General features: G+C 38.7%; 1 protein-coding gene across 1 annotated transcript in view; it reads right to left on the bottom strand.

Annotated features, from left to right (window-relative positions):
* Positions 1-2228: 2228 nt before the first annotated feature.
* Positions 2229-25360, bottom strand: part of ACTR2 (actin related protein 2) — a 40695-nt gene continuing 17563 nt past the window's right edge. The window contains exons 4-9 of the mRNA XM_023224106.2: positions 22370-22442; positions 19078-19214; positions 17276-17425; positions 11936-12081; positions 7994-8126; positions 2229-4900 (exon numbers count right to left, since the gene is read on the bottom strand). Of these exons, the coding sequence (XP_023079874.1) occupies positions 4730-4900; positions 7994-8126; positions 11936-12081; positions 17276-17425; positions 19078-19214; positions 22370-22442 (810 nt within the window). The 3' untranslated portion in view covers positions 2229-4729. The remainder of the gene's footprint in view (positions 4901-7993; positions 8127-11935; positions 12082-17275; positions 17426-19077; positions 19215-22369; positions 22443-25360) is intronic.

Genomic DNA, 25360 nt, shown 5'->3' with positions numbered 1-25360 from the left:
TCATCAGGCAAAAGCTCCACTTGCTGTGAATGGCAAAGGGCACCATTCTTAAAGGTCACCCTGGGCATAAGAATCACTCTGTAATACCTTTGTGGTCGCCTTCTGCACTTGCCAAACCCAAATCTTTCAACTGGTCCACGAAAATCTACTCAACATTCTCTAATTCTTCTATTCCTGTGTCAAGTGTTTCATGGAAAATTATATGCAAAGTCTTTTCCAGTCTTTCCTTTTTCCTCTGGTGGGTGGGAGGAGTTGAGGGGGTAGATATAAAAGCGACAGGAACTCCATTCTGCCAAAAGGAAGAGATAAATCATTTGAATTCCCCCTACTCAGATATTTTACATCTGCAGATAACGCAAACTGAGATACTTATAATAGGCAACAAGACTGCCAGTCTAGATAATTTGAACAAAAGTAACTATGGTCCAATAGCTTATTTCTTCCTAATTTCAAATGTTAAACAATACAGAGAAAGATGCTTTAAAATGTTTTTAAAATGTTATGTTATGTGAACACCACTTGAAATTTATGTAATAGCTGCCTTATTTTCACCTCCCATAAATCAAGTTTATTTCTATTCTGTGACTACAAGTTACTTCCAATATAATGGTTAAAGTCAGTAATTTTAGCCTTTTAGTTATATTCACACATGCAAACATGCTTTCCCAGGTACTACCCCTCACCTCCTCTACTTACCTCTGATGTAGCATTTTTCTTTTTTTCTTTTTTTTTTGAGACGGAGTCTCGCTCTGTCGCCCAGGCTGGAGTGTAGTGGCCGGATCCGGGCTCACTGCAAGCTCCGCCTCCCGGGTTCACGTCATTCTCCTGCCTCAGCCTCCCGAGTAGCTGGGACTACAGGCGCCTGCCACCTTGCCCGGCTAGTTTTTTTTTGTATTTTTTAGTAGAGACGGGGTTTCACCATGTTAGCCAGGATGGTCTCGATCTCCTGACCTTGTGATCCGCCCGTCTCGGCCTCCCAAAGTGCTGGGATTACAGGCTTGAGCCACCGCGCCCGACCTGATGTAGCATTTTTCAACCTTCAAAGAGGTCAGGGATTTTTGAGCCAGAGGAAAAAAGTATCCCAGTATTGTGTGTAGTTGGCCAATTAGTCCAAGGTTAGACAGCATGTTAAATACTGAGCTTAGCCGGGTACAGTGGCTCACGCCTGTAATCCCAGCACTTTGGGAGGCCGAGGCGGACAGATCACCTGAGGTTGGGAGTTCGAGACCAGCCTGACCAACATGGAGAAACCCTGTCTCTACTAAAAATACAAAATTAGTCAGGCTGGTGGCACATGCCTGTAATCCCAGTTACTTGGGAGGATGAGGCAGGAGAATCACTTGAACCCGGGAGGCGGAGGCTGCGGTAAGCCGAGATTGTACCACTGTACTCTAGCCAGGCAACAAGAGTAAAACTCCGTCTCAAAAAAAAAAGTTTAGATCAATCCTCGAGTTTCTGCTTCACTTTAGTTGGCTACCCTCTTTGATGGTTCTAAATACAGTTAATAAACTCACTCAATTGTATAATGGTCAAAGTTTGTGGGTGGAAGAAAAAAATGAAGGGCATTGAGAGACATTCATTCCATCAAGGGCACTATGCAGTGCCTGGTATTTTCTTCCTCCATTACATATAGAGATAGCTGTCATCACATTCTTCTTCTGCAACTCAGAAGAAACTTGATGAAACACCAGAGACAACCTTGCGATGCCTAGAAGGACTCTGGCCCTGAAGCGGGCAATGAGGTTTGCACATACAAGTCCGTGAAGAAGGAAAGGCAAAAATACTCTCTAATCTCCAGCCATCATCCTCAAGGATAGTATAAAACAAGGAAAGGTCAGTTAAATGTATCTTCATCCTTCTTTCATTTTGTTAAATACGCCTAAAAGTCTGCAGATGAGTTAATATGTCCTTGAAAGGGGGCATGTGACACATAGGTCTCTTTAGCATTTCTAATTCTGTAAAAGCCACCTTAAATCTTCTGGGAGATAAAACAGTCTGTTGGAAGAAAACAGCCTCTGATGTAGCTATAAATCGCTCTTCTATTTTCTTATTTATAAAATCATAACAGAAATAATGAGTTGTTTTGTCAATAATAGAACACTGACATGAACTTGACCTAACAACGAGCATAAAGCTGTCAATTCATCTTGCATTAACAAAAATAAAAATACGAATAAAAGAAAATGAAACGAGGAAAAACTATTAGAAAGAAATGACAAAATTCGAACTGACTTTGAAAAAATCTGATTTTATTTTCTGAATCAAAAAGAAGTATTTCATGTTAAATTTAGACTGTTTAGCTTTCCACTGATATCTCAAGATACTTTCCAGATATTAACAGTACTCAGAACTGTGTAAAAGTTAACAACCAATACCATGTTTTAAAGAAAAAAGTTTAAATGTAAGACTGACGTCTTGGGAACATTACTAAATGTACTTCTAAGAAACTCTTCTCAAAGGTCAAAGTACTGACAATTCTGATTTAAAAATTTAGAATTTTTAATTATTGGAGATTTAAGTAACAATAGTTTCAAGAGCCAAGAATCAGATTGCTTTTTAAAACAGATTTTTTTTTTTCCTGAGGGATTCACACTTGCCAACAACTCCAGTTAAATATAATAGTCCACCCAAATCCCAAATGTAAATGCCACCTTGGAATAGTAACATTATAAAATGGGATTTCTAAATTATAATACATACACATAATATACCATTTTAACTGACACGTTTACCAGAATTCTGAAATCAAAAACAAATTCTACATTCAAGGGACAAATGATAAATGCTCTTTAATTATTTTAAGAGTCCATTCCATTTTTTGTTGTTTTCTACTCCCAGATTTTAAAATGGACCAAGGGACCCAAGGCCAAGTCAATCCCATTTTCCTGAACCCAACTGCCAGTAGGTACTGGCCCTACATACGCGTCCTTTATTTAACAAGCCCCGTTCTCAAAAGGCTGGGGGTATTTGTTTAAGAACTTATTCCAAAGTGGCTCTAAGATCCATGTTCCCAAGATCTAGTACGGGCTATTCATGTGTTCTGAGGCATGTCCAGCATGCAAGCAAACTTATCTGTTCAAATTGAGGTAAAACAGACAAAAAACACTTAATATTAACAGAAGCTACATAATTAAAACTAACCTTTTGCTGCTTATTTAAGCTAATTATGTATTCTTCCAAAACAGACACCCTCAAGTCAATAATTTCTTTTGATTTTAGTCACCCCCAAATTAAGCCTCTTCTTTCAAAGCCATTATTAGTTAAAAAGTTTTAAAATGAAGAAAAATATTTTTTTCCAGAACTTGTATTTTGTAATTAGTGTGATGCAATTTCTTTATATTTTTCAAACTTAGAAAGAACTCATGTATGGGTACTACTTGATATTTTTTTCAGATACCAAGGAATACCGACAGGATTCATAAATAGGATTTTCTGACACTGGCAGTAAAGTCTGCTAACGTTTACAAAATACCAAAGTCTCTTCTTTCAAGCTTCAAAGATGGCTGAGAATTAACAGTTATGATTAGTTTTTCAGTGCAAATAAAAAATTTAAATCTTGATTTTTTTGGGTCAACATTTTAAACAGTCAAATTTTACTGTACTTTTCCAGGTTTCAAATCAAAACAAACAAACAAAACAACTAATGAAAATTACCAATTGGCAACAAGTCCCGTATTTCAATGTTATTTTTAAACCACCTATTATAACCTACTGCCAGTAATTATTTGTAAGTACCTGCTTGTTTTAAGCACTGGTCAGTTACATAAAAGAATAATTTGCAAGAATGATACTTGGCAATGGGTTACTTTAATGCTTCTGGAATAAACAGAAGCATTAACAAAACACCAGATCTTAAGCACTTTTAAATCTGTAATTTGAATTACCAAAAGGATTTTTAAGTGTTACTTTTCCATTGAAGGACTGTAGGGAGTCTAGTCCCAGCTAACATGGTTGATTTTAAAAAATAAATAAATCCCTAAGCCACATAGTAATGGAATACTACACTTGCTTTTTATATCATATGGAAACAGCTCCAGGCAGAGCACAAGTAGAAGAAAACCTGCCAAATCAAAGTACTGTAAATAAAGTTCCTCTATGTACTCCAGTGAGAAAACCTCAAAAATAAAAATCAGAAGACCACCCACTGTTACCCCTCCCCCCCAACAAAACCCACCCAAAACACTTTAGTTCTGAACCTAACATTTCCCTAAGATGTTCACAGGAGAAGCTTTAAGGTACTTAAAGCTGCAGCAGTACAGCTCAAAGCGCCACATTACAGAGGAAATGCCCTAAAGGGTTCAGCAGCTGCCCACCCATCCCGAACCACCCCCCATCCCAGTAATATGTAAAAGCTCCTGAAGTTTTTTTCTTATGCTAATAAAGGCATACCACCTAGTGTGCTAAAGACTACAACTAGCAGCATTAGAGCAGTAAAGTGAAAACAGGAAGCCTACAGGAATGATCTAAATGCCTACTTAGAAGAAACAAAGCAGCAGACAGGATCCTGAGCCCTCTAGTCTATGTAGGGAAGCAGTTGAATTAAACTCAGATTTACCCACATTAACAAAAATTTAACAAAGCTTCCCCAAGACACCAGAATAAAACTTGACCTTTCCAGTCAAAGGGCAGAGAGAGGCGTCTTCCATGTCCTGGAGTTGAATGAGTTCAAAGATTGGCAATAAAGGAAGAAAGAAAGCATTACGGGTGTGATGGGAACAAGCTTTGGAGTTTATCGAACAGTCACACCAAGTTTCTCCAGCACACGGACACCCTTTTCTTGGTACTCTTGTCGGGTCATCCAAAAGTTGTCTTTGTCTTTCATGATATCCGCTAGAACTGCACCACCCAGGAATACCATGTGCTTTCTGCGGGGTGGGTCTTCAATGCGGATCTTAAATTTCTAAAGGAGAAAGAAAGGATAATAAAATGGTACATGTGCACAGTGCTTTCTGCTTTATGAAAATGACTTTTAAATATATGCTCTCGCTCAACCTTGCAACAGTCCTGTGATATAAGTAGAACGGTAGAATTTGGTACCTGAGGTACAGGAACACTTAGTAATTTGCCCAAAGCTCATGTTTAGGGGTCCACACATCCATCCCAGCATGCTTGGAACAATCCTGATTGACACGTGGTGTCCCATCACTATTAACACCACCCCTTTTCATTCTTGAGTGTCCTAATTTGATCAGTAAATTACATGACGTAACACCCTACTGAGACCAAACATCAGAGATATAATTAGCGCAAACTTCCCATCCCCTGGCAGATGACCACTTGGGAAAGTCACTTTGCTATCAAACGAAGTCTGGATAAGAGGACTTGCATGACTTCTTAAAGGTCTAATACTGTTATGATTCTAGTCCAGTGCAACTGAGTAAAACTGAAGTTCTTTTAAGCAAAGCTTACTTTCTATTGTCTCAAAATCAAATGAAATGTTCTTAAAATAAACAAGGCCAAATATGGTCAAAACAAATCATGGGGATGTTATGAGAAAATGAACACAGTAACCAAAATTAAAGACAATTGGGAAAAGTTTTATACTCTGTAGCTACTATTAAGTGTCTAGGAAGGACACATCCTCCTTATCTTTATGGTTGGTCAACACTGAAAGAGACCTTAAAATGACATAGCAAGTTTTTCATTTACAGTGTCACAATCCTGCAAAAAACACCCAATGTAACTATGTCATTCCAAATCATTTGTATATTTATGTCACATAAATGAACTGTAAGGGTTCTGAGAACTGTAAGGGTTTCCAAGATAAAGAAAAACATCAGTTTATTTACAAATTCTGAGACTATTCTAATTGTTCCTTTAGCTTTCTTGCTTTTAGGTAGGGGTCAGCAAATTTTTTTGGAAAGGGCCAGATACTTGAGGCTTTGCAGGTGTGACAAGTACCCAACCCCACATGTAAGCCAGAAGGTGCCCACACACAGGAAGTGACAACAGGTAACATTATGTAAACAAATGGGCTTGGCTGTGTTCCAATAAAACCTAAAAAACAAAAACAAAAACACAGTTTTGGCATAAGGGCTATAAATGCCCACCTCTGCTCTAAGGGAAACTTAGCCCCTGAAGACGCTGCTTCTGTAAATATCTCAACTGCTTACTGTTTCTCTCTCACACACTACCTTAACCCTGGAGGTTTGGTAATATGAGTTCTTGCTCTTCATTGCTGCTTCTATCTTGCTCATCCCTAAAACTCCACAGCTCCAATGAAACTCATTCTATCAGATTATTCCATCTACCACTCCCTCCTTGCTGAACTCATGCACCTGCTCTCAAGCAGCTGAACAAGATAGGAAAGATACAAAACATCTTGCTTCAATGTATCACTAACCTCAACTGAGCTTGCTGCTGCATGGTAATCCTATTACATTTCTCTATGCTCTCTTCCATTCTCCAAAACCACCATTTCAACCTCCTCCTCTAGTCTAAAACGCTACCATCCCTCCTCTCCTCTCAGCGCCTCCTAACTGGTCTATGCCCACCTTTGTTCCCTCTTCCCCCAAGAGTCTATTCAACACACCAGACTTAATGATCCCTTACAAATATACATCAGATCCTATCATTTCTCTGCTTAAACCGCCCCGGCACCCAAGACTTTCCATTTCACCAGGAGTCAAGCCAAACCCTTTACCATGGCTGAACAAGACCTGCCCTCCTGCTACCCTTCTGACCTCATATCCCACCTCCTCCTCCCTTGCTCACTCTGCTCCAGCCACACTGGCACATTCCCACCAACCTGGGGCTTTTGCATTGTTCCTGCCTGTAAGATTTTCCCCCCAGACAGCTGCATGGCTCACTCCTCTCACGCTCAACTTAGGTCTCTGATCAAAAGTCACTTCACCCAGAAGGCCTTTCCTGATCACAGTTTATGAAGGAGCACACAACCTCTCCAACCACTAACATTTTCCAGCTCTTCACCTTACTTTTCTTCATATCACTTATTACCACTAATACATTATTTAGACTAAAAGCAAGGATTCTGTTTTCATTGTTTTGTTTGTCCCCAGCACCTAGACCTATGTCTGGCACCCAGGAGTTCAAGAAATGTTTGCTGAATAAATGATCGCCTGAGATCAATTATAAATTATATGTAAAACTCAATAAAATCAGAAAAATGAGTGAAGTACTTAGACAGCATGGCTCCCTTCCAGTCTGTTAATCTGTTTAATGTATGTGGGCCCATACTCAATTTAATTTCAACAATTTGAGTCATATATGAAAGATGTAACATACAGTACTCTGTAATACATAATCTCATTATCTAAAATAGTTGATCAAAGTCAGTGAGACAAAGCTCAGAGATTAACTCAGGATTAGGTAACTCTTGGTTGAGTATACAGCACATACTGTATACTTCACATAGTCCAGAGTTTGGTGGAAAAAACACACAAACCCATGCCAAAGAAACATCAACTATTACTAGTTAAAATTTTTCTTTCTACTGTACATACCAACAACTACCAATTAAAGTCTGTTTCAAGAGCTATGACAGTTACCAGGATGCAAAAAAATTTGAGACATGATGTTTTACAATCTGACGGAGGAGAGAAGACAACATATGTACCAAACAAAGTCAGAAATATGAGACAGCCCAAGAGAAGTGCTAAAGGCTGACTGCATATCCAAAATAAGTTAAAAAAAAAAAAAAAAAAAAAGAACAAAACTCAAGTGGGGCATTTATTCCCCCATAGTACAGCAGGTTCTTCTTTTGCACATAGAGGCGCCTTGGAGTTTGTGCTGGTTGTTACAGATGAACCAGAACTTTTGGCCCTGACCTCACTGCCTCCATCCATTGACTATAGAGGTGACCAGAGCTTATCTTGAACTATTTCCCTCTTCCTACCATTTCCAGGCTGCACTTGACTGCAGTAGGAATTTGTTTTGGAAGACGTCTTGCCCCCTCTGGTGGTTGTCAAGATTCACAAACTACTGTACAGTCTTTTAAAAGAATGTTAATAATAGTTGATTTACTAATACTTACAGAAAGTTTTTCCACATCACCCTTCAAAACTCGTTCTAAGTAAAGCTGTTTAAGTTCTCGTTCCAACCGTGATGGCAGGCCAGGATACATAGTAGACCCTCCAGAAAGCACAATGTGTTTGTAGAATTCAGATCTAGAAAGGCACCATGGTTATTCATTTGGAGTTTTAGGTTAGGAAAATGGTATCTCAGGGTTACTGTTACTTATGTCAGCCTCATGGGGTTGCTGGGAGAATTCAATAAAATTCCACATGTAAATCACAGGGCTGAATATTTGCTGTTATTACTACTGTGAAGTAACGACCCCTCTTTACATATAAAATCCTTTTATAATTTTGATGAAAATAAAATACTTCTAAAAGTATATAATACATTTTTTTTGTGAATGTAACTGAGACTTCTAATAATGACCAAGATTTACATTACAAACTTCTAGTACTTGGACCATGTTGTCATATGCTTCCCTAAAGCCACTGAAATGTGGTGATTTACTATAATCAGCCCTATTCTACTTTAATCCAGAATTCCTGCTTTTTAATTTTTTATTTATCTTTTGTACAAAGTTTTCTCTTTTTTGTTCCTTTGCTTAGAGGCTGTCTGCTGTTATTTTTGGCTAGACTGATGTGTATGCTTCTTATAGCAGTACCCTCTTTTTTCCTTAAATATGCTGTTGTCTATGATATCAGATAATCCAATCTAAAAAGACTGCATATATAGTAAAAGTAACAGAATCTGAGTGAGGGTCTGAGGAATAATACAAAGTTTGGGAGCTGATTTGCACCCATTTTGGCCTTATTCAACCTGGCTTCCAGGTTCTCAATGGCTAAAGCTACTGCAACTCCAACAAAGCATTGTTTTTGTATTTAATTGCCAAAGTAAGCCCGGTGAATGTCGCATAAACTAAGCAGTTGAAATACAGATTCACGTGATAAGTACACATAAGCATTTACATGTACATTTTCAACATGCAGAACACACAAAACAAAATTTGAGTTGTTCCACTTTGCAATGCCAACTCTGTGGAGAAGGTACTGAATCTGACTCCACGCTTTGGGAACGTCAAAGCTCTAATCAGCAACAACAGGCATGTACTTTTTTTTTTTTTTTCTTTTTTTAATATACAGAGTCTCACTTTGTCGCCCGGGTTGGAGAGCAGTGGCGTAATCTTGGCTCACTGCAACCTCCGCCTCCTGGGTTCAAGTGATTCTCCTGCCTCAGTCTCCCGAGTAGCTGGGATTACAGATGCCCGCCACTACACCCAGTTAATTTCTTGTATTTTTAGTAGAGACTGGTTTCACCATGTTAGCCAGGATGGTCTCGAACTTCTGACCTCGTGATTCGCCCGCCTCAGCCTCCCAAAGTGCTGGGATTACAGGCGTGAGCCATCGCGCCTGGCCGGCATATACTTTTAAATACAATTTTGCTGTGAATGAACATCAAATCAAAGGACAAAATAATCTAATCCCGATCATGAGAATTTACCACAATTATGAAGGCTAGATTGGATTTCTGATCATCTTCCACAAGGTTTATAGCTTGTTATAAGTCAACTGCTATTTTTATTAATTTCTATTACTATCCTGGCTCCAAAGCCATCCCATCAAAATTAATTAGGTGGCTTCAGGGTTACACAAACAAATAAATGCTTGCTGTACAAAATGCTTCTCGGTGAATTCCTCTATAACCTGAGTGTAGAGAAGGGATTTCTAATGATGACTCAAGCTCTAGCTGTAATAAAATATAAGACTATATATCTTCTTATATGACTAAAAAAAAACAAACTTTTGCATGGCCAAAACACTAAGAGCAATAGACAAACGGCAAACAGAGGAAATATCTGTAAAAGACATCAGAAAGCTAAAAGAAAACTTTTCAAAACTGGAAAAAAAAAACCCCAAAACTCCAAAATCTACAGACAAAAAAAAGCCATTAACGATTTGCCAAAAAAAAAAAAAAAATTCAAAAATGTCCCTTAAGGCTGGGCGCGGTGGCTCGCGCCTGTAATCCGAGCACTTTGGGAGGCCGAGGCGGACAGATCACAAGGTCAAGAGATCAGAGACCATCCTGGCCAACATGGTGAAACCCCGCCTCTACTAAAAATACAAAAATTAGCTGGGTGTGATGGCACACACCTGTAGTCCCAGCTACTTGGGAGGCTGAGGCAGGATAATCGCTTTAACCCAGGAGGTAGAGGTTGCAGTGAGCTGAGATTGCACCACTGCACTTCCAGCCTGGTGACAGAGCAAGACTCTATCTCAAAAAAAAGTCCCTTAAATATACAAAAATATGTTTTTTTTTATATATATATATATTTTGTTTTTATAGTAACCTTTTTTTGTGGCGGTGGGGAGAGACAGGGTCTCACTGTCACCCAGGCTGCAGTGCAGTGGCACAATCGTGGCTCACTGCAGCCTCTACCTCTCAGGCTCAAGCGATCCTCCCACTTCAGCCTTCTGAGTAGCTAGGACTACAGGAGTATACCACCACCACACCTAGCTAATCTTTTTGAAAAAAATTTATGTAAAGACAGGATGTCCATATGTTGCCCAGGCTGGTCTTAAACTTCTGGGCTTAAGCACACCTCCTGCTCAGCCTCCCAAAGTGCTGCAATTACGGCCAGAAGCCACCACACCTGGCTTGACTTCACTCTTAATGAGAGAAATAAAAAGTAAAATTACACTGAAATAATGTCTCACTCATCAGACTGGTGGAAAGGATAAATGATGCAACTGCCAGAGAGGGAAATTTGGCAATATCTAACAAAAATACATGCATTTACATCAAACTAAGAAGTTTCTCTCAGCACTTGGTAGGCTGGGGGTGGGGGTGGGGGGGGTGCATCACTTGAGGCCAGGAGTTCAAGACCAGCCTGGTCAATATGGCAAAACCCCATCTCTACTAAAAAATACAAAAAAAAAATGCTGGGCATGGTGGTACATGCCTGTAATCCCAGCTACTTGGGAGGCTGAGGCACGAGAATCACTTGAAAACGGGAGGCAGAGGTTGCAGTGAGCCAAGATTGCACCACTACACTCCAGCCTGGGTGAGAGAGTGACATTCATCTCAAAAAAAAAAACAAAAAACAAATCAATAACAACAAAAGAAGTTTCTGCACAGCAAAGGAATTAATCAACAAAGTGAAGATACAACCTATAGAATGTGAGAATATACTTGCAAACCAGACATCTGACAAGGAGTTAATATCCCAAATATATAAGAAACTCAAATCTCAAATGACTAAATAGCAAGAAAACAAATAACCCAATTAATAAATGGGCAAATGACCTGAATAAACATTTCTCAAAACACACACAAATGGAAAAAATGCTAAGCATCCCTAATCATCAGGGAAATAAATGCAAATTAAACCACAATGAGAGATCACTTCACACCTGTTAGAATGGCTATTATCAAAAAAAGAGAAAAGGTAACAAATACTGGCGAGGATGTGGAGAAAAGGAAACCCTTGTACACTGCTGGTGGGAGTGTGAATTAGTACAGCTATTACGGAAAACAGTATGGAGGTTCCTCAAAAAGTTAAAAATAGAACTACCATATGATACAGCAATTCCACTACTGGGTGTATCTCCAAAGGATCTGAAATCAGTATGACTATGTAAGAGAGTATCTTTATCCTTAGGAAACACCAACTGGTAAAGAATTGATGCATTTAATCTACTCTCAAACGGTTCAAAAAAAAAACAGAATGAAAAAACAAACATGCAGAACATTATAATTAGTAAAATGGTAAATCTAGATAAAGGATATAGATAAGTTTTCTGCATTTTTCTTGCAACTTTTCCATAAGTCTGAAATTATTTCAAGTAAGTTTATAAATAACTTAGTCATTCTATTTAATTTCACCTATTTCTGCTAAATAACTTTAAAAAATTTTTAATTATTTTTCTGATAAATAACTTTGAAATCACCATTTCTAATATACCTGGTATCAATGTCCGCCGCCTGAATTGTGTTAAAAAGCAATTCAGCAACACCAACTCCTTCAACATTGATCAAGTGAGGCTGAAATAAAGCTTCTGGTGCTTCAAATCTCTCTCCCCCAACTTTGATGATACGTCCATCTGGGAGCTAGAAACCAAGAATAATCAGGTACTAATCAGAAAAGATTAAGATTTCCCAGTGTTCTCCAGAACACTAGTACTTACAAATACATCTGTTCTGTAACCAAAATCATTACCAACAATAACTTTTCCTAAAATATATTTTGGGGAAAAAAAAGGTAAATTAAATAGATACAGGTAACTGTTTTGCTTTTAAAAGTGGTATGCCATGCCCCCAAATATCAGGAATTTCTTGGAGAAATCACTGATGTTTGAGTGCATGACATTTGCAGCAAAGCAGAAACAGCCAACACTGGCCAACCACTGTATTTTGATTACTGCTGCTAAGTGTTACTGCAGTTTTATGATGTTAACATATTTGTGATTTTATGGATATTTCTGCTATGTAGAACAGACATGTTAAACATTGATTGACTGACTGATTGAGATGGAGTTTCGCTCTTGTCGCCCAGGCTGCAGCGCAATGGCACGATCTCGGCTCACTCCAACCCCTGTTCTCCTAGGTTCAAACAATTCTCCTGCCTCAGCCTCCTGAGTTGCTGGGATTACAGGCATGCGCCACCACGCCAGCATATTTTTATATTTTTAGTAAAGATGGGGTTTCATCATGTTGACCAGGTCTTGAATTCCTGGCCTCAGGTGATCTGCTCGCCTCGGCCTCCCAAAAGTGTTGGGATTACAGGCATGAACCACTGCACCCAGCTACATCAAACATTTTCAATAATTTTATTTCACCAAATAATTACTCCGTGAAACTATTATTTTGCCACCAAAATACTTTATAACATGTGTGCCACTTCTATCAAATCATTTAATCCAAAAAATGTTTTATGATCAAAGAAGTTTACAGAACACTGATCTAGACTATTTTTATTAGGCAATTCTGTTGTATCCTACTAGGTCCTAATAAATTTTAAATAACTGACAAATATAATTTCAATTTAAGCAAATAAGATTTAAACAAATCAGGTATCATATTATGACTTTGTACAAAAAAACCTTGTCACACATTATGTTCATATTTAATTAAATGAGAAATGTTAAGTAGAAACTTTCCCTCATAACACCTCACAATTCACTGGATTGTCCTAAGTAATAAGCATGCCCATGTATGCTGGCATTTGACACATTTCTATACAAGATACCGGAATTAATTTTACATTAACAAGTCTAACAGTACATTTATAATATAATTACTTCTTTTTTTCTTTTGAGACAGTCTCATTCTATCACCCAGACTGGAGTGCAGTGGCTTGATCTTGGCTCAGTGCAATCTCTGCCTACTGGGTTCAAACGATTCTCATACTTCAGCCACCTGAGATTACAGGCATGTGCCACCACGCCTGGCTAATTTTTGTATTTTTAGTAGAGACAGTTTCTGCATGTTGGCCAGGCTGATCTCGAGCTCCTGGCCTCAAGTGATCCGCCCAGTTTGGCCTTCCAAAAGTGCTGGGATTACAGGCATGAGACACCATGTCTGGCCCTACTATATATATATATATATATATATATTTTGAGATAGGGTCTTGCTCTGTTGTCCAGGCTAGAGGGCAGTGGTGTGATCATGGCTCACTGCAGCCTCAATCTCCCAGATTCAAGTGATCTTCCCACCTCAGCCTCCCAAGTAGCTGGCACTACAGGTGTACACTACTATGTCTGGCTCATTTTGTTTATTTTTTGTAGAGATGGGGTCTTGCTTTGTTACTCAAGCTGTTTTTGAACTCCTGGGCTCGAATGATCCTCCCATCTCGGCCTCCCAAAGTACTGGGATTACAGGGATGAGCCACCACGCCTGGCCAATTACAATGATTGTTTAGATTCCAAAACTGACTGATTCTGGTCCCAGCTACCTAGGAGGCTAAGGTGGGAGGATCACCTAACTCTGGGAGATTGAGACTGAAGTGAGCAGAGATCATGCCACTTGCACTGTAGCCTGGGCAACAGAGTGAGGAAACCCTGTCTCAAAAGAGAAAGAAAAAAAAGGTTACCAAAACTTATAACCTTGAAAAAGCCACCTCTGTCAGGTGGGTTCACATGAAATCATCCAAAATATTTGGAAAAACTTCAAACAGCAGATCTTACTAGCAAAACCTCCTTCCTTAAGCACTCGAAGCCTGATAGTGTGGCTTCTTTCCATGCTCTGGCTGCTGCCCAACATGGGGTCAAGTTTTCTAACCACCTTAATGAACTGTTAAACTGTAGGCATCCCATTTCTTTGCACCAAAGCTTACCCTGTTCTGTATTTGTCCACTCATGCCCCTCTTCACTTACTCATCAGCTTATTACTTTACACTTGTGTATATGTGTGTATATATCAAATATATATATGTAAATATATATATGGGTTTTTGTTTTGTTTTTTTGAGACAGGGTCTCGTTCCTTCACCCAGGCAGGAGTGCAGTGGTGCAATCCTAGCTCTGCCTCAAAACTTCAGCCTTGAACTCCTGGGCTCAAGCAATCTTCCCACCTCAGCCTCTCAACTAGTTAGGACTACAGGCATGTGCCACTACGCCTGGCAAATTTTTGTATTTTTTGTAGAGACAGGGTCTTCTTGTTATATTGCCCAGGCTGGCCATGAATCCTGGCCTTAAGTGATCCTCCTATCTCAGCCTCCCAAAATGCTGGGATTACAGGTGTGAGCCACTACACCCAGCCTATTTGTATATATTTTTGTAGCCTACCTCAAATGCTTTGAGAAAAGAGAGAAGGAAGAAATAAAACACATTTTACATTTCTAGTTTGCTTATCTTGTGTCCTGTGCCAGCCACTTTCTTCCAAACTAATCAGGTAGATGGAAAATTAGACAACTAGAGAAACTATCAAGAAGACTTCAGGAAGGAATCTCCAGAGCAAATCTGGAGATGATTAAGTTACAAAATGGTTTACTCCTAGAAGAAAACCTAGACAATACCATTCAGGACATAGGCATGGGCAAAGACTTCATGACTAAAACACCAAAAGCAATTGCAACAAAACCCAAAATAGACAAATGGGATCTAATTAAACTAAAGAGCTTCTTGCACAGCAAAAGAAACTATCATCAGAGTGAACAGGCAACCTACAGAATGGGAAAATTTTTTGCAATCTATCCATCTGACAAAGGGTTAACATCCAGAATCTACAAGAAACTTAAACAAAATTACAAGAAAAAGACAAATAACCCCATCAAAAAGTAGGCAAAGGATATGAACAGATATTTTTCAAAAGAAGACATTTATGCGGTCAATAAACATATGAAAAAAAGCTAGTCATCACTGATCATTAGAGAAATACAAATCAAAACCCCAAAATCTCATGCCAGTTAGAATGGTGATCCTTAAAAAGTCAGGAAACAACAGATGCCGGAGAGGATGTAGAGAAATAGGAATGCTTTTACACTGTTGGTGGTAGTGTAAATTAGTTCAACCATTGTGGAAGACAGTGTGGTGATTCCTCAAGAATCTAGAACTAGAAATACCATTTGACCCAGCGATCCCATTACTGGTTATATACCCAAAGGATTATAAATCATGCTACTATAAAGACACATGCACATGTATGTTTACTGCAGCACCATTCACAATAGTAAAGACTTAAAACCAACCCAAATGCCCATCGATGTTGCAGTGGATAAAGAAAACGTGGCACATATACACCACAGAATACCATGCAGCCATAAAAAAAGAATGAGTTCATGTCCTTTACAGGGACATAGGTGCAGCTGGAAACCATCATTCTCAGCAAATTAACACAGGAACAGAAAACCAAACACCAAATGTTCTCACTCATAAGTAGGAGTTGAACAATGAGAACATATGGGCACTGGGAGGGGAATACCACACATGGGGCCTGTTGGGGGTTGGGGGGCAAGGGGAGGGATAGCATTAGGAGAAATATCTGATGCAGATGACGGGTTGATGGGTGCAGCAAACCACCATAGCACATGTATACCTATGTAACAAACTTGCATTTTCTGCACATGTATCTCAGAACTTAAAGTGTAATAAAAAATAAATTTTAAAAAAATTTAAAATGGGTTTACTGAATATTTGGATCACTATCTTAACAACTCATTTTTTTTTTTTTCCGACATGGAGTCTTGCGCTGTCACCCAGGTTGGAGTGCAGTGGCATGATCTCAGCTCATTGCAACCTCCGCCTCCTGGGTTGAAGCAATTATCCTGCCTCAGCCTACTGAGTAGCTGAGATTACAGGTGCCCACCACCTTGCTCAGCTAATTTTTTGCATTTTTAGTAAAGATGGGGTTTACGCCATGTTGGCCAGGCTGGTCTCCAACTCCTGACCTCAGGTGATCCACCCTCCTCGGCCTCCCAAAGTGCTGGGATTTACAGGCGTGAGCCACTGCACCCGGCCAACAACAAATTTTTTATAATTATTTTTTAAATGATTATTTTGCACATATTTGTGAATATGCAGAGCTAGTACACATCATATGGTTTTAAAATACTTGCCTTTATTGCCTATTACTGTTTCATTTTAGTAATAACTAGTCAACTCCTCTGGTATCATAAATTATAACTAGGTCCTAAATCTCATTAGTTACAATTTCAAGTTAACATTTAACACCTCATTAAAAAATATTAAGTCAGGGAAGGCTGCCACCTACCGAATTAGTAAAGCAATGCTCCAGAATGACCATTTCCAATGTACGTTTCTTAGACCACTAATCCCATGAAATTCTGAAAAGTCCTAGAGTGTAAGTCTGAGAAACACGCATACTATATTAATTGTGTATATATTAGCATACCAAAGGCTCTTGAGTTCTACAGTGAAGTGAAATCAACTGCTTCCCAAACAGTTGATTTCCCAAACTTATTTGACAATGTAATTCTTTTTAATTTTTGTGAAATGCTTACTAACATCTCAGGGAAATAAAGTTCTGTAAAACATATGTTGAGAAATGCTATGCCAAATACTAGAATCTCAAAATAACATCTCGCATCTAATTATATCCTAGTGTAGAGAGTAATTTATGATTCTTGCCTTAATTTGCATTATATGGTGCCCTAAAATAATTAAATAGCATCTTAATGTAGAAAGAGACATTAAAAGTCACACATATACATATTGGAACAACCCAAGACAAAAATACTGACTCTAAGAAAACCTCCTTAAGCTGACACCAATAACCATGGCTGCCCACTTTAAAACATACACTTTAAAACATGTATATATATATATAATATACTGGAAACACTTACTGTATAAGATTCAACTAGTACTGTGGTTTCTAAGGCCAGTTTCTGCTCTTGCTCAATATTATATCCCACGTAACACAGTTTTTCTTTAATCATGCGAACCGTTTCAAAATCAGCCGAGTGGTTGAAGGCATATCCTCGCAACAGAAGCAGCTGGTACAAAACAGTAGCAAAAAGTTCATAATAGATCTGAATGAGTTCTACTCTGCAAAAGCTATTAATGCTCATTAAATATATCACATCAATAACAGAATGGGCAGTGGATTCTCAGCTCCTACTGAGTATTTCAGAAGTAGGAGTTTACCCCCCATAAAAGGATTGAGAGAGGGTAAAATAATTAACAATTCATAAATAAGTCAGTAAAATGACTAGAAAAGTCAGTTTTTGAAAAGCTCTACATGAGTACTAATGTTTTGATAAACAATCAAAAGTATATTAATAAATATTATTTTAGTGCTGGACTCCTGTAGCCTGCAGTTTGCTCCTACAATTAATGCCATATTTATGAAATGCCCCCAAGTCTTTAAAAGTTTTATCTTTAGCTTCTAGTACTGTGTCTGGCACATATTAGAAGGGCAATAGCATTTGTTTAACAAATGATAAGGGAATTATTGGGATACTCAAAGGTATAATCTCTATTGTTATGTTTCTTAAATGCTAGAAAATATTACTATTTTTTTTAAAAACCCACTGAGAGAAAAAACATAACTAGACTTTACAAATAAAAAAAAATCCTCTAATATTTGAGTCTGTGTTCTCAAGACAACCCCAGAAATTCTGTTGGTTACCCTTTGAATTTTGGCCTAAAATGAGAGTATTATAATTCTCATTAATTTAATCTCCCCTCATGAGGAGGATTACTTTAAATGACACTGAAGGAACCCAATGTCAAGGTAAAGACAGTGTAACCCAATTTAATGCAGAGACAGGGTTTCTTAACAGTAGCACCACTGACAGACTATACATTGTTTGTGGTGCAGCCAGCCCTATTCATTATGCAATGTTCAGCAGCATTCCTGCCCAGCTCAGACAACCAAAAATGCATCCAGAAATTGCTAATGTCCCCCAGGGAACAGCACTGTCCCCTGGTGAGAACCACTGTCCTGGAGAGGATAGACTGATTACAGAATTCTGGTATAAACAATTTTCTAAATTTTATTTTAATATTCAAAATGATATATGTTAGCAAGTAGACGCCTTATGTACTTTCTCCAGCAATGTTTTAAAGAAAATTATAATTAGTTATATTCAGAAGTAAACTAAAATAGTAAATATTAAAAACTGGATATATTCCATGAAAACTACTAACCATTAAAGTCTGGTGTATTTGGGCTGTTTTTCTCAAACATCATTAATTTGCTATCACTGTATTTTGTGGGAAAGGACAAGAGTAGGCAACCCAACCAAGAATATGGCTTAAAACATACCTGCTCAAAGAAAGGTTTTATAGCAGAAAAGGCTGCCTGAGCTGACCAAGAAAGTTTCAAGATAGGGATCCCTTCCATCCTTGAAATATCTGTCTACTCATTCCTCAGGAATAACAAATATAATTATGTAATGATATAATGTACTCTCATTAGTATACAGAGATCATGTCTGTACATCTTTTTTTCTTGTTTTTATATATCTTTTTTCCTTCATGTGTATAAATCTTATATGGATTTTTATATAAATAAGGGAGGTAATTGGGTAATTTCTCTAGTGGTACAGATTTGCTGGAATCCTAAAATGATACATTCAATTCTGTGTTAAGATGGTAAACAAATTACAAAATTTAATTTCCATGATATTTTCCTTTCACTTACCTTGATAAGATATCTAGTTATATCCCTCCCAGCAATATCCAGTCTCCTGGTAAGATGAGGGAGAGAAAAACCTTCATATACTGGGCAAATGTGAGTCACACCATCTCCAGAGTCTACCACTACACCAGTCAATAAACCTGCATAAAAGCCAGGGAAATTAAATAAAAAAGTCAAATCAGAAAAATCAAAGCCAGCAAGTTCCAAATACAGTACAGAAGCCAAAATAGAAACGTAACCAACTAGAAGCCAGAATTTATTATTTACTTTGCAGTTTTTTCCTAATGCATAAGTATTAAAGCGAGTGTTCCTTTTTCAGACTTTTAGTCTACTATTATGTGCTGCCCAAGGAGATGAGAAGAAACAGACCCTGAGACCGAGGACTGAAAAACAGGACTTTTTTTTTTTTTTTTTTGAGACAGGATCTGGCTCTGTCACCCAAGCTGGAGGAGTACAGTGGCTCAATCTAGGCTCGGTGCAACCTTCATTTCCTGGGTTCCAGTCATACCTCCCACCTTAGCCTCCTGAGTAGCTGGGACTACAGATATGCGCCTCCATCATGCCTGGCTAATTTTTGTATTTTTTTGTAGAGACAGGGTTTCACCATGTTGCCCAACCTGGTCTCGAACTCCTGGCCTCAAGTGATGTGTCTGCCTTGGCCTCCCAAACTGTTGGGGTTACAGGTATGAGCCACCACACCCAGCAGAACATGTTCTTAAAGCTCTGTACAATTCTTCATTTTTTTCAAAATACATAGTTTTGAATATGCTACAAATAACATATACGGTGTGTTCGGTAAAAATGCCTATGGATACTAGACAACTAGAAATCTAAGAAAAATGAAACGTGACTACCCAAAGCATCACTTTGATTATTCACTGGAAACCTTATAATAAAAGGCAATGTCAGTTAAACCTCATAATAAAAGAACAGCAAAGAAGCTGCTTTGTTTCCCATGTTTCCTCAACCTCCTGGGTTCAAGTGATCCTCTCACCTCAGCCTCTCAAGTGGCTGCAACTATAGGCGTGTGCCACCACACCCAGATAATTTTATTTTTTGTAGAGACAGGGATCTCACTATGTTGCCCAGGCTGGTCCCAAACTCTGGAGATCCAGCAATTTGCCCGCCTTGGCTTCTCAAAGTGCTGGGATTACAGGCATGAGACACTATACCTAGTCAAAGAAACTTTTTTAAAATTTTATTTATTTATTTATTTTTTGAGACAGAGTCTCACTCTGTTGTCCAGGCTGGAGTGCAATGGCGCAATCTTGGCTCACTGCAACTTCCACCTCCTAGGTTCAAGCAATTCTCCTGCCTCAGCCTCCCTAGTAGCTGGGATTACAGGCGCCTGCCACCACGCCCGGCTAATTTTTTGTATTTTTTTTTAGTAGAGACGGGGTTTCACCGTATTAGTCAGGATGATCTCAATCTCTTGACCTCGTGATCTGCCCACCTCGGCCTCCCAAAGTGCTGGGATTACAGACGCGAGCCACCGCGCCCGGCCCAAAAAAACTTTTTTTAACTTACATTTTTTAATTTAAAAAGTTATTTTAAACCAAAATACGCAATTATCTATAACATGTCAGTATTACGTTATTTGGTTCTCATCCCTAAATAGACTGTCTCCCTTTTTCTTATATAAATTTGCATGTATTATAGTATTTAATTACAATAATTTGTCTTGGGAAACATTTATTAAAACTACTTTCTTTTTTTTTTTTTTGGTGAGACGGAGTCTCACTCTGTCTTCCAGACTGGAGTGCAGAGGCACGATCTCGGCTCACTGCAAGCTCCACCTTCTGGATTCACATCATTCTCCTGCCTCGGTCTCCTGAGTAGCTGGGACTACAGGCACCCGCCACCACCATGCCTGGCTAATTTTTTGTATGTTTAGTAGAGACAGGGTTTCACCATGTTAGTCTCAATCTCCTGACCTTGTGATCCATCCACCTTGGCCTCCCAAAGTGCTGGGATTACAGGTATGAGCCACCGCACCCAGCCTAAAACTACCTCCTTTTTAAGGTGATATAGTTTTAAGTTGATATAATTGTTGATGCAATAAGCCTCATAAATAAAACTCATATACCGACCTCAAATATTGTACTCTTTTAAAGAAGAAGCTTTCCATTGCAAAAAAGAAAAAGAAAAAAAAAAAGAGGAATCCACACCATCATCAATTCAAAAATACTCCCAGTAACACTGACTAAAGCAATAATTTACATTTTATTTCCCAAAGAGCCCTTCCTACCCACCTCACCTTATTTTCTACCACTTCCATCAGGTCACACACTGGCCTTTCTCCAAACACACTTGACCCATTTCCAGTGCCACACCCTTTTCCCACTGGATTATCCCAGTAAGTGCCTAAGACTCCTTGGCACATATCTGACAGGCCCAGACATTCTCAATAAGTTCCTGTTGAATTTATAAGACCATAAAAAAAAAAAAAAGAGCTCTCCCGACATGGCCAATATTTTATTTCCAATAAGGAGGGAGGCAGCTGCTAATGGAAATATCAACAGAATATAAGTAGTCCCCTCCATTAAACCCACCTCAAAAGTTAGACATGCACTCCCAAATGTTTACCTTCTCCTTTTTAATCTACTATATGTTTGACAGGCATGATTTTATGCTACCTTTTTGAATCTCTGTGTTTTTTATTTAACTCGAGTCAATTCTGAGGACAAATTCCATGCATAAAAAAATAGCTATGCCAGGCATGGTGACTCATGCATGTAATCCCAGCACGTTAGGAGGCTAAGGCGGGCGGATCACGTGAGATTGGGAGTTTGAGACCAGTCTGCCCAATATGGAGAAACCCCATCTCTACTAAAAATACAAAATTAGCCGGGTGTGGCGGCACATGCCTGTAATCCCAACTACTCAGGAGGAGGCCGAGGCAGGAAAATCGCTTGAACCCAGGAGGTGGAGGTTGCGGTGAGCCGAGATTGCACTATTGCACTCCGGCCTGGGTAGCAAGAGCAAAAATCCGTCACAAAAAAAAAAAAAAAAAAAAAAATTAAAATAGCTTGAAAGAGAACATCCTATTTAAAAAAAAAATAAGTTTTAAGCCTTTTTTTAACCTTAAATCCATATTTAGCAAAGCAAATAAAAATGTATATAAAATCTTATTTGACAAATTTTAGAAACTGTGAAAATATTTCAAAGTGTGGTATATAAATAATGTACTTTTCTGGGGTTTATAACTTATTGAGAAACCAAATTCTCTGACATAAAATGTACATAATAAATGTTTGATAATGTGATTTTTTTCTAACAGTTAAGCTTCACCTACCTTGAGCGTACAAAGTCAGAACTGCCTGGATGGCTACATATACACCGGAAAACTGGTAAGTTTCAAACATTACCTGTAAATGTGGACAGAAAGAAAAAAACTGGTATTTAGAAATTTACATAATAAATACATGTTTTCTTCATGGTCACAAAGTGGAATGAATTGCCCAAAATAGAATCAAAATGGACCTGAAATAGTCTTCCATTTTCATCAGCTCCTCTTGTTTCTGTAGTCCTGCTGCTACAGAGCTCCAAGTCTGAAGACAGACTTCTGGATACATACTAAGTCTCCAAGTATTTCATAAGTGCGACAAAGCAAAGATTTCTTAGTGTATTAGTTAATGACTAATTAGTGTGAAAGAAAGCTCTCTGTATTGAACAAGACTTTCTTAACTGATGTCCCTTAAGGGAAATATCTTTTTTTTTTCTGAGATGAAATCTCACTCTGTTATCCAAGCTGGAGTACAGTGGTGCAATCTCGGCTCACTGCAACCTCCACCTCCTGGGTTCAAGCGATTCTCCTGCCTCAGCCTCCCAAGTAGCTGGGAATACGGCACGCACCACCACACCTGGCTAATTTTTGTATTTTTAGTAGAGACAGGGTTTCACTATGTTGGCCAGGCTGGTCTCGAACTCCTGATCTCATGATCCACGTGCCTCGGCCTCCCAAAGTGTTGGGATTGCAGGTGTCAGCCACCATGTCCAGCCAGGGAAATATCTTTTAATTCAAAGACAAAATACAGAAATTGCTTTACAGAGCTTCGCACCCCCTCCCTCAATCTGGACCAAGAGTGTAGCTCTATCTACTCTGAGCAGCTTAAAAATTAAAAGAAAGAAAGAAACAACAACAGTAAAATGGCATGGCAAAGACAAAAATCAATGGTTATTTCCTGATTGCAGGAAAACACAGAAATGGCTTAGCTGCTAAGCCCAGTCCCTACTTGAATCAAGACTGTAATTACATCCTCCTAATGAACTATCCTGGAAGGAGGAGCTGTTTCCTTGGTGCCCTCACTGGTTACACACATGTTCATTCTCTGTAGCCCAGGTTGTCTGGGAATATCCTGCATGATTTTTTTTGGTGATCTAGACTGAGCACTCCTTGACTGGTAGGGTTGCCTATCACTCTGAATATCTAAATGTTTAGAAATTTTACAATGAAAATTACATAGAATTTAAATTCTACAACTCTGAAACACATACTCATCAATTAAACAATTAGATAGTCTGAATAGCATTTTATTCCATCATCCTTTATTCCACCTCCACAGGGATAAAAATGGAAGAATGATCATATATATGCACACACCAACTTGAAAGCATGTTAATGAGATTAAGGTAGGCCACTATCAGTCATAGACATATTTGTACTCAAACAAATAAGAATATTAAAATGTAAGCCATAAGAAATCATATGGATTCTTTAAAACCATGATCTAAGATTTTCAAAACACTTAATACAAAAATTGAGTTTTTCTCAATGCTGTTTTTGTATTTGTAGTAGACATGGGGTTTCACCATGTTGGCCAGGCTGGTCTTGAACTCCTGACCTCAAGCCATCTGCCTGCCTCAGCCTCCCAAAGTGTTGGGATTACAGGCGTGAGCCACCGTGCCTGGCCCAAAAATTGAGTTTTAATACAGGCTTTAAAAATACTGTCTAACAACATTTTCTTCTAAACCCTTTCAAAAATATCCATCAACATTTAAACATATTCATAAAGTAAACAAAACATTTACATTAAATAGTAACTGGAAAGCTACAGAAGTTATTACATTTCTACCTCATATATACAAAAATAAAAGAACCTTGAAAACTTACTTATTTAAACTATGAGGACCATAGCTCTCTTGCGCTCTCTTTCCTCTGTAACTGCTTATTTCATTATTTCATTAGCATTTTTTTTTTTTTTCTGTTTCTTTTTTTTTGAGACAGAGTCTCACTCTGTTGCTCAGGCCGGAGTGCAGTGGGGTGATCTCAGCTCACTGCAACCTCCACCTCCTGGGTTCAAGCAATTCTCCTGCCTCTGCCTCCTGAGTAGCTGGGATTACAGGCATGCACCACCACGCCCAGCTAATTTTGTATTTTTAGTAGAGATGGGGTTTTGCCATGTTGGCCAGGCTGGTCTCAAATTCCTGGTCTCAAGAGATCCACCCGCCTTGACCTCCCAAAGTGCTGGGAGCCACCTCGCCCAGCCTCATTAGTGTTTTCAATCTCCTTCTGCTGGCTCCTCCTATCTCTCTGGTCTTTGGTCTTTTCACCACTGTCTACCCTCTCTTCTTTGTTGAACCGTATCATTTATATGCGGATGACTCTCAAGTTTGTATCTCCAGCCCAGTCTTTTCTCTTGAACTTGATCTTATATATATAACTACCTGTTTTGACATTTCTGCTTGGATGTCTAATAAGGACCTACAAACTCAACATGTCTACAATTGAATTCTTGCTCATTCCCCTCCAAGCCCTGCTCTACTTTTCTGTTTTTCTCCAGATCTCAGTTGATGGTAACTCTATCCTGCAGTCACGCCAAAACCTTTGGAGTCTTCTCTGACTCCTTATTCTCTATTACCCATATCAAATGCATTAGAAAATTCTTTGGCCCTACCTTCAAAATAGACCTATAATCTGGTAATTTCTATTTCTACTACTACTACTACTCCAATCCTAACAATCATTATCTTTTGCTTAAATGACTGACAAAGTCTCCAACTGTTCTAACTTCTATCTTTGCCTCCTTGCGGGATACTCACAACACAACAGAGAAATCTAAATCTGAGCATCTCCCTTTCCTGTAACAACCTCATATTTCACCCAGAGTAAAAGCCCAATTCCTAATTAGAGCCCACAAGGCACCAATATTACTTATCCGAGCTCATCTTCTGTGGCTCTCCCCTCAACCACACTGGCTTCCTGGCTTATTCTTTAATATGCCAGGCTTGTTCCTAACTTAAGACCTTTACACTGGCTACTCCCTTTATCTGGAATACCCTTCTC

Source organism: Piliocolobus tephrosceles, chromosome 15, assembly GCF_002776525.5.
Source record: "Piliocolobus tephrosceles isolate RC106 chromosome 15, ASM277652v3, whole genome shotgun sequence".
Lineage (NCBI taxonomy): Eukaryota > Metazoa > Chordata > Mammalia > Primates > Cercopithecidae > Piliocolobus > Piliocolobus tephrosceles.
Note: the sequence above shows the minus strand (reverse complement) of the source record. Positions and strands in the feature narration are given on the sequence as shown.